At 37.5% G+C, this 15,880-nt stretch overlaps 1 protein-coding gene across 2 annotated transcripts in view; it reads left to right on the top strand.

The window, feature by feature from the left end:
* Positions 1-15,523, top strand: part of RNF168 (ring finger protein 168) — a 42,307-nt gene extending 26,784 nt beyond the window's left edge. For both annotated transcript variants that reach the window (XM_060298220.1, XM_030859677.3), the window contains exons 5-7: positions 2,172-2,293; positions 7,518-7,599; positions 10,349-15,523. In XM_060298220.1, coding sequence (XP_060154203.1) covers positions 2,172-2,293; positions 7,518-7,599; positions 10,349-11,302 — 1,158 coding nt within the window. In that variant the 3' untranslated portion in view covers positions 11,303-15,523. The remainder of the gene's footprint in view (positions 1-2,171; positions 2,294-7,517; positions 7,600-10,348) is intronic.
* Positions 15,524-15,880: the final 357 nt, after the last annotated feature.

Below are 15,880 nucleotides of genomic sequence, written 5' to 3'. Positions count from 1 at the left end.
TTCCTATTGCTTTGACTATGTGAGTTTGAACAATCTAAAAAAGGAAGCATTCACCATAACTAGAAACTATTCCTGACATATTTGCTCTACTTAAAGCAAAACTTTTTTGGCATACTGTTATATATTTGCTCTAATCCAAGTATGCTTTAAAAAAAACATTTTTGTATGTTGTTAGTAAATTCAGTTATGCAGGAAAGCTATTCAGTGGAAAATGAAAGCTCCATTCCCCGCCCGCCCCCCCCCCCAACTTCTCCACTCCTATTCCTATTCCATTACATCAGTCTTTTTCCCCAAAGGTTAGTTAGCACTATTAACAGTTTCTTATAACTTTTTTTTTTTTTTACCTAAAAAGGATGTGTGAATCACACTGTTTTTCTCCTGACCTTTTTCACTCGCTATTTCTTAGAGATTTTTCCTATTATATTACTACATATAGTGTATAATTCTTTTGTAAGAGTGGCAAAATATTCCATTGTATGGATGCAGATCACTTTTTGAAATTGAAGCACATTAAATTTTTTTTTAACTTCTTTTTTTTCCCTGACCACGCTGTGTGGCTTGCAGGATCTTAGTTCCCCAACCAGGAATCAAACCAGTGTCCCCTGCAGTGCAAGCACAGTCTTAACTGTGCTTCCCTGGACCACCAGGGAAGTCCCTAAATTCTTAAATAACATATTAAACCTGGATTTTGTTATCTTGCTGTAGTTAAATTACTGCCCAGGGGACAATGAATTAAAGAAAGGATGATAAAACACATACTGTAAGACCAAAGGATACAGTGGGACCCAGTGATTTGAAAGAACCTGGCAGAATCACTTGTAGTTCTTTTAAAATACTGAATCTCTGGGGATGGGATTTAGGGAATACCACTCCCAGAGGCATCTAGGGAAGTCTGATGTACATTCAGGTTTGAGAGCCTCTAAAAACAATTCCTCTGCTTTCAAACAACAAATATCTTAAAATATACTTACCAAAATGAAGTATATCCAGAATTGGGTTGTGGTTTTTTTCCCCCATTTTTGAGAGGCCTGCCATTCATAATAATATACCCAAGTTTTAGATTATATGCCCCTTTTTTTTTTTTTTTTTTGTGGTACGCGGGCCTTTCACTGTTGTGGCCTCTCCCATTGCGGAGCACAGGCTCCGGATGCGCAGGCTCAGCGGCCATAGCTCACAGGCCCAGCCGCTCCGCGGCATGTGGGATCTTCCCGGACCGGGGCCCGAACCCGTGTCCCCTGCATTGGCAGGCGGACTCTTAACCACTGCGCCACCAGGGAAGCCCTATATGCCCTTTTAAAAAATATATTTCCTTTTAAAATTTAAGTGGAATAGCTTTGGAGCAGTACACAATTGAGAAATTAAATAAAAGACATAGACCATGGAACTTCCCTGGCAGTCCAGTGGTTAGGACTTGGCACTTTCACTGCCGTGGCCCTGGGTTCAATCCCTGGTTGGGGACTAAGATCCTGTAAGCTGCACAGCGTGGCCAAGAAAAAAAAAAAAAGACATAGATCAATAGAATAACAAATGGGATAGGAGAGAAAATATATCAGAGAGGAAAATCTGGGGTCAACTTTGTCTTTCAAGAGTTATTGTTTTAATTCTTCGTGTTTTCACATGGGCTTATAAGAGCAGATCTACTGATACTTTAAAATAGTTTTTCATTTACTTGTAAAAGTTTGGTCGTCCTAGGCCAGATGTCTACCACCACCAAGTATATTAATTTTTCCAATAGTGTAGTAAGAAACTTATGAGACTGCCATGAGATAGCAAGTAAATATTGATGATATTTATTGGTATGCCCTTAAATCCCCAAATTAAATTATTTAACGTAAAATAAATTTTATACCAGGTATAGCCACAGCTCTGAATTTTTCCCTACAGATTACGGTAGTTATAAATATGAAATTATTCATTAGAAAAGTTAGCAGAAATTATCAGCTAATGAGGTTAGTACCATCATGCTCTTTGTGTTTATAATATAGAGTAAAAATGCAATTTAGACCAACTTAGATAAACTTTATCTTGTTTATATTAATTTTTTTCATGGTCAGTATTATTCAAAGGATATATAGAATTTAATAATTCCTGAAAAGTTCTATTGTGGATTCTGAATTGATTAATAGCTTATTTTATTTTAAAATTGTTTTATGCTTTTTCTGCTGTTGAAGAACAATTTCTGTGAGGGAAGTATCTTGGCTTCGCCCTTGAATTCTGAAAAATCTGATCCAGTCACAACCAAGTCACAGAAGAAAAGTAAGAACAAACAAACGAACACTGGAGATATTCAGAAGTAAGTGAATATAGTTTACTGCTATATCAAAATTTGGCCTATCAGCTCTGCATGAAAACCCTCCAGATGGTCTGAGGTTGATGTAAAGTGAAAATAAAAGAGATGCTCACATAGCTTAGATTCCTGGCTAGCATGAAGAGGGATGTGAAACCTTTTTTTATCTTCATTGCTCAGGATTTCCATGTTGTTCCCATTTCCTTTTTCTCTTGATTTAGATTCAAGTGAGAATCTAGTTCCATATAAGGTCATCCTCATTGAAGGAGTTTACAGTTTGGCATCTAGATCATTACCCCACCCTCTTTTTCCCAGTTTATATATTACATTTCTTCCCCACTGTACAAAAAACATGAGTCAGGTAGTCAACAGTGGAGTGAATTTAGTTGCCCCAGAGTGCCCCTCTTAGCAGCAGGAAGAGTTGATGACTCTATGAGGATATAAGCTTTTCCATAGTAATTCATAGTTGAAAAAGTTTATCAACTACAATCTAGACTTCAAAAACATGTAAGGGCCTTTGATTCAGCTGGGTATGTGCAAGTAATTTGCTTCCTTTCAAAATTCATAGAAATTTAGGATTTTAGATGGTGGAAATTTGGGACAGGGAGATGGAGATAGATGGGAAGAGGGCAGCATTAAATGAGGTGGTTGCTATTAAAAGAAGAAATAGACGTGTAACATCAATATTGTTAATGCCTGATATAATGCAAAGTAGAAGTCGAGAAAAACCATTAAAAGAAAAGCAGGGATATTTCATATTGATATAATACTATTCTGCATAAAGGATATAACTCATGAATCTAAATATATATTTTGAAATATATAAAGATAAAACTTTACTAGAAATATAAGAATAAACTGATGAATTTAAAAGTAGAAATTGGAGAAACTGGTGGGTTAAAGGTACACAAAGTTAAAAACAGATAAGGTCTAGTCTCTGGAATATATAAAGAATTCTTAAAAATAAACAACAAACTAGATAGAAGTGATGGTTGCACAACTTTGTAAATGTACTAAATGTACGCTTTAAAATGGTTATTTAATTAATTAATTTATTTATTTATTTGCGGTACGCGGGCCTCTCACTGTTGTGGCCTCTCCCGCCGCGGAGCACAGGCTTCGGACGCGCAGGCCCAGCGGCCATAGCTCACGGGCCCAGCCGCTCTGCGGCATGTGGGATCTTCCTGGACCGGGGCATGAACCCGTGTCCCCTGCATCGGCAGGCGAACTCTCAACCACTGCGCCACCAGGGAAGCCCTAGCTTTGGTGTTTTTAAAATATGTTCACAAATCTTTGATATTTCTCCCTTCAGAAGGCTGAGCCTAATTCCCCTCCCCTTGAATGTGAGCTGGACTTAAGTATACACATAGAATTACCAGAAGGGACATTGTACACTTCAGAGAGGGGGACATTGTACACTTCAGAGACTAAGTCCTAAAGTGACTTTTCTCTTTTGGATTATTTGCTCTGGGAAAGTTAGCTGTCATGTTGTGAGCAGCCCTATGGAAAGTCCCACATGGTAAGGAACTGGGGCCTTCTGCCAACAACCAGTAAGGAAGTGAGACCTCCAGAATAGCCTTTGTGCATGAGCCTTGTTGGAGGGTGATCCTCTAGCCTCAGTCAGGCTACTGACCAGATGACTGACCAACATCTTGACTGGACCCTCATGAAAATCCTGAGCCAGAACTACCCTGCTAAGCTTCTCTTGAATTCCTGACCCTCAGAAACTATGAGATAATGTTTGTTGGTTTAAGCCACTAAGTTTTGGGGTACTTTGGGTAACCAACACAGTAGTCATCGTTGCTGGTCAGTGGGGAAAGGAGGTGCTTGTCAATAAATGCCTGTGGGACAGTGGATAATATGTGGGGAAAATTAGCTTGGACCTCTATTCATACTATCTATAAAAATTAAGGCGAATTAAAGACCTATTAAAAAGACAAGGGAATTCCCTGGCGGTCCCGTGGTTAGGGCTCGGCACTTTCACTGCCGAGTTCAATCCCTGGTCCGGGAACTAAGATCCAGCAAGCCGTGCAGCGCAGCATGCGTAAATAAGTAAGCAAGCAAATATGTAAATATATACATATATACATAAAATAAATCTTTAGGAAGATAACAAAGGAGGATATCTGTAGAGAGGGATGCTTTAAGGAGCAAACCAAATAGACTATAATAAGATTTAAAATGTCTTTATCAAAATACCTTTAGGGAATGAAAAGATAAGCTGCCCTCTAAAAGAAGATATTTCAACTTATTTACTGGAAAAAGTTTATTATTAAAGAATACCCACCTATTTGTGAGAAAAAGACAGAACTACAGAAAAAGAGGCAAAAACTTTTGACACCACAGAACACGAAAGCTGAAGGCCAAAACATGTGAAAAGATTGAACTTTATTAGTAATCAAGGAAATTTCAATTTAAATTACAGTGAGGCAGACATAGAGAACAGACTTGCGGTTGTCAAGGGGGAGGGTGGGTGGGGAAGGGAAGGATTGGGAGTTTGGGATTAGCAGATGCAAACTATTATGTATAGGATGGGTGAACAAGGTCCTACTTGGATCACAGGGAACTACATTCAATATCCTGTGATAAACCGTGATGGAAAAGAATATATATATATATCTGTATAACTGAACCACTTTGCTGTACAGCAGAAATTAACACATTAGCACATTGTAAATCAACTATACTTCAATAGGATTTTTTAAAAATTACAGTGAGGTCATTTCACGTATACAAATATTGAATTATTATGTTGTATACCTGATACTAATATAATGTCATATGTCAATTGCACCTCAATTAAAACAGCAACAAAATAATGATGAGGTAACATTTCATACTCACCCTATTGGAAAATTAAACTTTCTGGCAATATTAAGTATCCTAGAGGATAAGAAGCACTTAAACTATAGGTGGGAGTGTAAAAGGTTGATGCTCTATGACTGGAGTGTAGACACTAAAACCCCAGAAGACATGTGCAGGAATGTTCCCAGCAGTACTATTAGTAACAGTAAAGAGCCAGAAGCACCCACATATCCAACAGTAGACCAGAATACTGTTACTTTCCAGCAATGAAAATGAATTCTGGCTAAGGAAAACATGCCTGATTCAGGAAGGCATGTGAAGAAGTCAACTTGTGGAAAGGTACATGTAGTATGATTCCATATACGTAAAGTTCAGAAATCATGCAGTACTAAGCAATAAAGTGTTTAGGGGTACTAGTGTGTGTTAAGACTATTTTTAAAAGCAAGACATAAGACTAACACATTATAAAACAACTATACCCCAATAAAAATAAAATAGACCAAGGGAAAAATAAATAAATAAAAGCAAGAGATAAGAGCATCTTAGGATAGTTGTAGCCTGTCAGCTGGGGCACAAAGAGAAGGCCCCATAAAGAATTTTAAAATCAGTGATTTTTTTCCCCTTAAACTGAGTGATAAGTGTACGGGTTTTTATGATAATATAAGATTTTAAAACTTTTTAAAGTATATATATATTAATGTTAAATGTAACTTCTGGAGAATTTTTACATATGTATAAACCACACTCCAGATTAAGATACAGACTGTTTCCAAAAGGTTCACTCGTATCCTTTCCCAGTCAGTATCTCCCTCCCTGTAACTGTGATGTATTAGTCATCAATTTTATACACATTAGTGTATACATGTCAATCCCAATCGCCCAATTAATTACATCACCACTACCACCACCCCTTACATATATTTTGTAACTATTTTCTTGTAAACTATTTGTTTTTATGAGGTAGGCCTATGTATATAGTTTTTTATAAAGATCTATAAGACATAAGTGAAAAAAGGAAATCACAAAAGAATATGATAGCTTTAAAAAAAGATAGTATGCAGTATATAGAAATAATTTTTTAAAAAATTGGTTACATATGAGGAAGCAAATAGGAATGGAAAGGGATGATGACACATATTTCCTACATGTATTCATATATTACTTGGTTATTATAAATAAACAATATCCCAGAGAGTTCACAAATCTTCACCAATTATGTTAGATGGGTATCTGATCACACTTTGTTCTGTTTTCTGCTTATGGATTTCTGAACAACTATTAAGCTGTAATAATTCTATGTTGGTTTTAATATACTTGGTTACTAATATCTAACATTGGCAGAAGGAATTCTTCAGCTTTGGGAAACAAAATTAAAATGAGACTAAACCTGGACTCCTGTTTTATCAACTGAGAGGTAGTTCTTATTCTCATAAGTTCTCAGAGTAAATATTTAGGTTGATGCAACTAAATATGCGGTTTGGATACTATTTTGTCTATAAGGGATATTTATTCTTTATATGAGATCTTTTAATGTTATATGCTACACGTTGGTGCTTTGGACAATGGAACTTATGATTTTACATATTTGCAATCAGACATTTTTCCATTGTTTTCTTTAATTATAAAAGCTAGCTGCTCTTTGAAAATCACCCAAAGTTACCACCACTTGAAGACAGCCAACATTTGTGCCATTTTTGAGCAGAGTTGTATGTGTTTGGATTTTTTTTAACAAAATCCAAAAAAAAATATTTAAAAAATATACCTAACCTCTTATAACCTGTCCTTTTATTCCCATTTCTTTTATGTTTTCCATTATATTACAGACTTAATATTTTTAGTGGCAAACAGCCTATTAAAGATGCTTAGATATTTAGAGATGTGCTCTTATGCTGATACATTGATAAATCTTTTATATCTCTAAGTAGATAGTTGATATAAAATATGTATATAATAAAATCTCTATACCAAAATGGTAAAGAATCTAATCATAGACCATTTTTCAAATAGAGATAAAAAATGTAGAATTACTGGCATTAAAAAGAAACTAACATATTCCTTCTCCTGACTTGAAATGTCAGTTCCATTACTTTGGGGAAGACTGTATACAGTCTTACGTTGTTTTGATGCTAGTACCTACCCGTTTAAATTCTTTTGAGAATTAAGGAATAATTTAGATTTGACTTTTACTTCCTTTTCTGCTGTTTTTCACTAAAATATATCAATACTCAGACTTCTAAGTTTTGCTCCAGAAATAGACCAAAATACCTGAGACAGGGAGATGAATTACACTCTTTCTGATAAATCAGCCAAGCAGCAAGCCAGACAGCCTTCAGCATAAATAGCTAATCTGGCTTTATTATGTTGGATACATGCCACTTGTGTTTCAAAGCATTCAAATTTTGGCAAACTTTTTTTTTTTTTTAAGGTATTTGTCACCTAAATCTCAGCCTTGGTCAGCATCACAGTCTGAAGTTGTACAAGAAGACAGGGAAGACTCCATGTCTAAGGTATGTGGATGCTAAAGATGTTCTTGGCTTGGCAGTTTTATTAATGCTATAGAATGTTAATACTTGCAGTTTCCTAACTTTTTTTAAGTCACTATAGTAAATGGAACAACCTTTCTTAGTCACCTTAGGCTCACTTAGGCTAGGAGTCAGCAGACCTTTTCTCTAAAGAGCCAGATAGTAAATATTTTAGGCTTTGTGGCCCAAATGGTCTCAGTCACAACTGTTCAATGATGCTGTTGTCATTTGAAAGCATCCATAACGATATATAAACAAATGAGCTTGTCTTTGTTCCAGTAAAACTGTACAAAAACAAGCACCAGGCTGAATTTGGTCCATGGGCTGTAGTTTGTACATCCCTGACTGAGATCATCAGACTCACAAAACTAAATAGGCTACCCCTGGTACCAGCTTCACTTAAAGGATTACACAATGGTAAACAAAGCGTGCTAGTAGGGTAGCATCAGACATCGGGCGTATCTGTTCAGCAAGAGTCCTCACTGCAGAGCTCCTAAGTGATGGCCTGGAAGTGAGACCATGCAGAGGAGTGTAGTAACCACCCAGACTTAGAAGTCCCATGCCCCATAAGAGTAAATTATTTACTGTAACAACTCATGGGTGTGGCTTCCAGGGGTCTTGGGAAGGAACACAGCCAGTCAAAGAGTTGTAAGTCACTTACAGAAGGCCTGAGCTTTGGCTTCCTGCAAGGTATTTATAGATCACTCCTAGTTCTCCTAGTACAGATGCAGTTCACCAGTAAGGGTCATTTTTACCATAAGCTATGTGGCCTAGTAACACAGGTGACATTTCACCTGTATCAGGCTTCCAGGAAAATAGAACTAGGAGAAGCCAGCTGACACCAAGGTCAGTTTCCTACATAGAAGTTTTATTAGCCCTTTACTCACAGGTTCCTAAACTTTTTTCAGTTTAGCTAGGTGGTTTTATAGCACCTAACACTTAATGGACGTTTATGTGCCAAATAATGTATTTATTTTCTTTAATCTTCATCACAGCCACCAACTCTATAAGGTACCCTTCTTGTGCCCAATTATAGTTGAGAAAACTGAGGCATGCAGAGGCAAGAGAATTGCTCAGTGTCCCTTAAGTAGAGGTATTAGAGGGAGAATTCAAGTCCAGATGGTCTGGCTTATGCTGGAACTAAGGATTGATGGGAGAGGCATTGTAGGCTGGGATTTTTTTTTCCTATCCTGGTGTTAATATTCACAGCAAAACTAGGTAAGCAACCTAGAATTTGTCCAATCCAAACTACATTGGTTCATAAAAAATCTTATGAGGAATGATAAATGCAAAGCAAAGTAGGTAAAAGAACAGAGTTAAGATCGCAAACAAGGAGGAATTTTTGTTTTGAAGCAAGTTCTCATTGAAGCCTTTCTTTTTTATTTATTTCATTTATTTGGTTGGTTGGTTGGTTGCGCTAGGTCTTAGTTGCAGCATGCCTTAGTTGCGGCTCGCTGGCTCCTTAGTTGCAGCATGCATGTGGGATCTAGTTCCCTAACCAGGAATCGAACCCGGGCCTCCTGCATTGGGAGCGTGCAGTCTTAACCACTGCGCCACCAGGGAAGTACCGAAACCTTTCTTCTTAAGGCTTTCTCATGGTCAAAACTAATCCTAGGTCTTAACTTACCCAAGACCTGTAAGTGAGAAGAATTATACTGGCTAAAGCAAGGGTTCTTAACCTAAGGTCTGTGGGTAGAATCCACAGAGTACATATGAGCCTAGATATAAGGAAAAGTTTATCTTTACTTCCACCTGACCTCTCATTTTGGCATTTCCTTTAGTTATGAATGTAGGCAGCAAACCAGTAAACCATAATACTGTTAACAGTACCTGGGACTTTGTCACCAATAGATAACACTGGTTTTTAATCACATTACATTTGTTGCAGATCTCTTGAAATATCGTTTATACTCATCCCTCCTTCAGTGTTACAAATTATTAGACTTGCCACTAGATCTTATTATTTAATGTATTAATAGATATGCATTATTACATCATAAATTGTAAGATTTTAATAATTGTGTTGCAATATAAATTGTTCCGTATGTATGTATTTATTTTTGGCTGTGTTGGGTCTTTGTTGCTGCACGCAGACTTTCTCTAGTTGCAACCAGTGAGGGCTCCTCTCTGTTGCGGTATGTGAGCTTCTCATTGCAGTGGCTTCTCTTGTTGCAGAGCACGGACTCTAGGCGCGTAGGCTTTAGTAGTTGTGGCGCACAGGCTTAGTTGTTTCGCGGCATGTGGGATCTTCCCAGATCAGGGCTCAAACCCATGTCCCCTGCATTGGTAGGCGGATTCTTAACCACTGAGCCACCAGGGAAGTCCCCCTATGTATTTATTGTTATGTTTAAAAATATTATTCTCAAAGAGGTCTGTAAGCTTCACAAAAATGCCAAAAGGAGGAGGGTTTGTGACACAAAAAGGGATTAAAAATCCCTGCGCTAGAGGAAGTTTGTAAGATGAGAAATCAAGTCATGGTGCCAGCTCCTGGCCATATATAGAACTAGTTTGTGGATTTTAAACTGTAGGTCTTCATGGGAGTGAAAATGAAGAAATACCTTAATCTAAATTGGCACACAGAATAAAAATACTATTAAGAATTAATATATCTTATTAGTAATAATAATAATTACCTTATAGTGACAACTCAGCTTTGGTATCAGTGTAATTAGACTTATGTATTACGACTTGATGTTTTCCCCTGGTTCACTCAGTGTTTTTCTGTTCTCTACAGGAAACTGACAGCAGTGATGTGAAGAGCCCTACATGGCAAGACACAGAAATTGAGGAAGATATGCCAACACTTTCTCCTCAGATATGCCTTGAAGTTCATGAACAAGGTGCACAATCTTCAGTGGAGTCACCTATGCCTCAGTTATGTGCCAATGGTAAAGAATGGTGCCTTGAAGGAAAAGTCAAAACAAGACCAAGCAATCATGAAAAAGAGTTGTGTGTCATAAATCATGAGGGACCTGAAGCCAGAGTTCCCTACTCTGGAGAAGCTGCAGTTAAGCCTTGTGGCAAAACAGAGAGTCGGTGCACTGTATCAGATATGACACAGATAATTAGAAATAACACAGTTGAGACAGAAAATGAAGAGTCTCACCTACTGATCAGTAAAGATATCTCCAAAAGAAAAAACCAGGAATCTTTGTCTGAAGCAGTCAGGGATCCATGCTTTTCTGCAAAAAGAAGAAAAATGTTCCCCAAAGCTTCCTCAGACCAAGAAGAAACAGAAATCAACTTTACCCAAAAACTGATAGATTTGGAATGTCTACTTTTTGAGAGACATAAACAAGAAGAACAGGACAGGTTATTAGCACTACAGCTTCAGAAAGAGGTGGATCAAGAACAGATGAGGCCAAACCGGCAGAAAGGATCCCCAGATGAATATCAGTTACGTGCTACATCCTCACCTCCAGACAGATTACTAAAGGAACAAAGGAAGAATTCCAAAGATAGAAACTTCAAAAGACAGACTAATCTAGAGCATCCAAAACCTAGGAGAGGCTCAAAAAATGAAAATTGGCAACCTTCTTTTAAGATCCAGTTGAAACGTTCAGTTAATGGAAGAAAGATAACAAATTCTACTAGAGATAATTGTAATGTATCTAAAACTCCTCATTCCCTACAGCCTAGTAAGTCACAGAAAAGTATTTTTCAGATGTTTCAGAGATACACAAAGTAGTGCTTGGGTAAGGGGAGTGTTGTATAATCTAGTGAAGCTCTCTATCATAGATTCTTTTTAAATTTTTCATTAATTCTGCTCCGTGGGCATACTCACTGTCCTTAATTAAAGGACGGTGTGATAACAGGGGAGGAATATACAAATGTGTTTCTGCCAAACTCGGTTGTAAGCAAGAGTCCCACTCCTTTCCTTTTTTAATCACTGGTGTACTAAATTTAAGTTGACAGTCCTTACGGATATAAAAATGCCTTGGCCAACTCCCAAGAAATCTTCATTTCCATGCATTTCCCCCCATACGCGTGTTTTGTGGCCTTCACGCACCTTTTTGTACTGACTAGTAATCAAAGCAACATTATAATCTACCAAGTAGCTAAGGAATCCAGGCAGGGTTTAGAATCTAAGTTTTCTTGCAACTTTCCCATATATTTGCAGAGCACTTGAAGTCCATCTTTCATAACACTAAAGTAATCTAATTTCCATGTCCACTTCAATTACTTTAAGTATTACAGCATTTTTTTTTTTTTGACTTAAAATGGGTTAGGATCAACGTGAAAGCAGAAAAATCAGAGTTTTCTGGAAAATTAGGACTTAGTTGACAGAAAGGAAACTAGACTCTTGATGCAAAAGTAGCTAAGCTTGGGATGAGGCTGAGTGGGGTAGATTGACAATTTGGAGGCCTTGAAACTGAGTGGATGATCAGACAACTGGGTCCAGGCTGGAGTAGCAGGTGTAGTTTGGCAAAGTATTCTTCCTCGTGCTTTCTTTGCTAGATGGCACAGAAAACATTTGGGTTTTAACAGCTTTTCATACCATACTATCTAATCTGCTATTCCAAAAAAGTGGAGGGGGGGGGAATTTACTGTAGGAGAGTTATGTCACAGTATCCTATGTTGTAGAACCTGACTAATCATGTTTTTATTTCCTTATGTTAACCTTTGTATTGATACTGACTTTTATTTGTGTTTATGGACAAAAATAGAAAGTATGATATTTGGGTTTTGCTCTGTCTTGCCCCTGAAAGTTAAATCAGAAGGCTGCGATTTCATTTTGTGAAATTTAACTTGGAGACTATTAATCTTTTGTTTCATTAATAGGAACAACTTTGAGCAAACAACTGTTTTAACAGCATTGCTGCTGATATCTAGTTAGCCATCCTTTTAAGGTAATAATGCAGTGAACTGTCCTAGAGCTAATAATGCTAGCTTAAATTTGTCAGTGTTTTTATACATAATTAAGATTTTTTTCCTCCAAATTTTGTAACTGAAATTCTGTAATCTTTGCATACTTGATGGCGTCTACTTCAATATTGATTGGGTAATTATGGGTAGAATTCTGATGCTGATTTAAATTTTAGTTTGCCTTTTCTCAAAAGTGATTGTCCCCTGAGTAATGATTGTGCTGAAATGTAGTTAGAAACTAACCAAATTTGTCTAAAATATATCTTTTCATCAAACCAATATTTTTTAAGACCAATTTTGCTTTACATTTTAGTGACTCTGCAAATTAAAAGTTATATAATTAAATCTTCCTGGAATAGTCCATGACCAAAAAGGGGGGAAAATAGTGTAATGTATTTAGGATTTACATATATAACCACTCATTTGTCTGTGAAGAAGTCTTCCTGACTAAAGTTGGTTTTAAGATAATTTTTTTTTTTTGCGGTATGCGGGCCTCTCAATGTTGTAGCCTCTCCCGTTGCGGAGCACAGGCTCCAGACGCGCAGGCTCAGCGACCATGGCTCACGGGCCCGGCCGCTCCGCGACATGTGGGATCCTCCCGGACCGGGGCACAAACCCACGTCCCCTGCATCGGCAGGCGGACTCTCAACCACTGTGCCACCAGGGAAGCCCATAAGATAATTTCTCAATTAGTCCTTCTGATACTACCACGTATGCATTTTTGTGAGAAACTAGTAAATGTTTTGTGTCAGTCATTAGAATTTACTGATACTTTCCTCCCATTTTTATGGAAGGGATATGAGTGTGTTTAATTTCTCAGGGAGTGCTAAAACTACGCAGAGGTTGAGAATCTGAAAATTAAAATAATTGTTAAAAATTGAAATGGACTATGTGTTTTTCACAGTTAAAAATAAAAATTAACACATGAAAATAAAAAGTTCTGCATAACAAAAACTACCATAAAGGAAAATTGGAAGACATGGCAAACTTGCGAAGAAATAGATACAACTCATCACAAAGAGCTTATTTCCTTTACATAAAGTGTCTGCCAATACTTTTAGAAAAAGACCAACAACCCAAAAGGAAAATTAGAAGTTTATTTCCCCAAGAAACATAGTTCCCAGGAAAGGAAATATAAGTGGCTCTTAAATGTGTGAAAAGATGCATAATATCACTTATACTAATACTCATACATTTTTCCACCCTTCAGATTAGTAAAGGTGTTTTGTTTTGGGGTTTTTTTTTTTCCCCCAGTCTCGGCAAGCATGTGGGTAAATAGGCACTCTTATATGTTGCTTGGTATGTATAGAAACTTTTAAAGCCCTAGAGAGGTAACCTTGGCAATCTACCTCTAGGAATTTCTTAAAGCTGTTTTCACATATATGTAGAATGGCATGCATAAAACATTTTTGTTTGGCATTGTTTGTAATAAGCTTAGAAACAACCTTAATCATATCAAGAAACACTAAATAAATGATGGTAAAATAGAATACTATACAGCAATTAAGCAAAAAACCCACTTTACTGATACAAAAAGAACTATAAGATATAGAGTTAAACAAAAAATACAAGATGTAGAGTAGTGTACATAGTGTGCAACCATTTATCCAAAGAAGAGAAATATATATTTAAGAGATAAACAGTGTTGCCAGCAGGGAGAGAAACTGGGTGGCTGGGAGACAGGAGTGGAAGAATGACTTTTCTCTATATGTTCTTTTATACTTTTAAAATTTTCAATCATATTGAATATATCATCTCAAAATTTAAATGTTCTTAAAATATTACAAGATTAAGGATACTTAGACATCTCAACCTATACCACTCTAGACAGTGCTTTTTTGCCTTTAAATTCTAAGAATCATAGGAAGGTTTTTCAGTGCAAAAAAAAAATAACGCAAATTTTTGGAAATAGTGTTGTGAATGAATTTGAATATATTTAGCTTTAATATACTATTTTTAAATTATTTGAAAGCAAAGCTTATGCTTTTCAGGTAGCAATGCTGCAGACCTGCAGTCCTGCTGAGAACAATGAGAAAAGCCAGATAAAAATGTAAAATTTTTACATTTAAAAATTAAAATGCTTTACTTAAAAGCATCAGAAAGCTACTGAAACAATGAGGACTAACTTAGGGGCTAAGATTCTAGAGAGGGGAGATTTGAGAGGTAAACTGATGTTTGCAACCACCTTTTTGTTTGTAGCATGTGCCTATTCTGAATGCAGGACGAGAATCAGGGCTGCTGCTGGTGAACAGAGAAACCGGCAGAGCTCTGGGCCATCTCATGAAGCTAGAGTGACAGTATTGGAGACTTGAGGGTCATCAAACACAAGGTCGGTTTTCCCATCAAGATAACTGCAGTTTTGAAACTGTTCAGAGCAGAGGCTAAAAGGCTGAAAACCTCTGAAAAGCAGAGAGGAGTTGTCGTCAGGCTCACACTGCTGATGAGACAAGAACACAGTTCAGGACCTACCGGGGAAGGAAGCCTGTTGAACACACCAGGGCCTCAATTGAAAGCCCTAGCACAGAAGTCTGCAAACTGCATCCCAGGGGTCAAATCTGCATGCCGCCGATATTTATAGGGCCTGTGAGCTAAGAATGGTTTTAAATGGCTCTTCGATTCCTTAGTTCACATATAAGGAATTGAACGATGGGACTAGTAATTTGTGCATGAGTTTTGGACCACCAAAACAAGGGCATGTCGTGCAGGAGGGAAGAAAGAATAATTTCCTTCTTAACTTGGTCTCTACCTGTTAATCTCACTTTCTTAATCTGTAAATGGGAATCAGTGTAACCAAGAGTTGCTATCAAGAGTTAAGGGTAGTGGGACTTCCCTGGTGGTTCAGTGGTTAAGAATCCGCCTTCCAATGCAGGGCACACGGGTTCGATCCCTGGTCGGGGAACTGTCACACATGCCGCGGGGCAAGTAAGCCCATGTGCCTCAATGAAAGATCCCGCATGCTGCAAGAAAGATCCTGTGTGCCGCAAGTAAGACCCGACACAGCCTAATTAATTAATTAATTTAAAAAAAAAAAGAGTTAAGGGAAGTAATAGAGCACCTGGCACAGGCCCTGACTCAAAAAAGAACCTTAATAAGTGATAGTGACTTTCTCCTGGCTATCCTTCAGCCCCACTACTCCATCACTCCCACTTTTGGGAGAGTTTCACTTTATCCAGTGACTTTGTGTACCGTAAGTACCCACGTGTGGCATCCAGTAAATTGCAAGTTACCTTTTGTCTACTCATGAAGACTACTCACCTCTCCCCTACCAGATGTATCTACAGCTCCATGTCACAAGAGACCCCTGCCCATAAGTTCCCCTGTGTCACAGTTCCCAGATTGCAAGAGACTTTGGCCTCGGAAGAAACCATTTCTCAGAAATATTTTGTGGCTTCCTCAAATT

The sequence above is a fragment of the Globicephala melas genome, chromosome 4 (genome assembly GCF_963455315.2).
Source record: "Globicephala melas chromosome 4, mGloMel1.2, whole genome shotgun sequence".
NCBI lineage: Eukaryota > Metazoa > Chordata > Mammalia > Artiodactyla > Delphinidae > Globicephala > Globicephala melas.
Note: the sequence above shows the minus strand (reverse complement) of the source record. Positions and strands in the feature narration are given on the sequence as shown.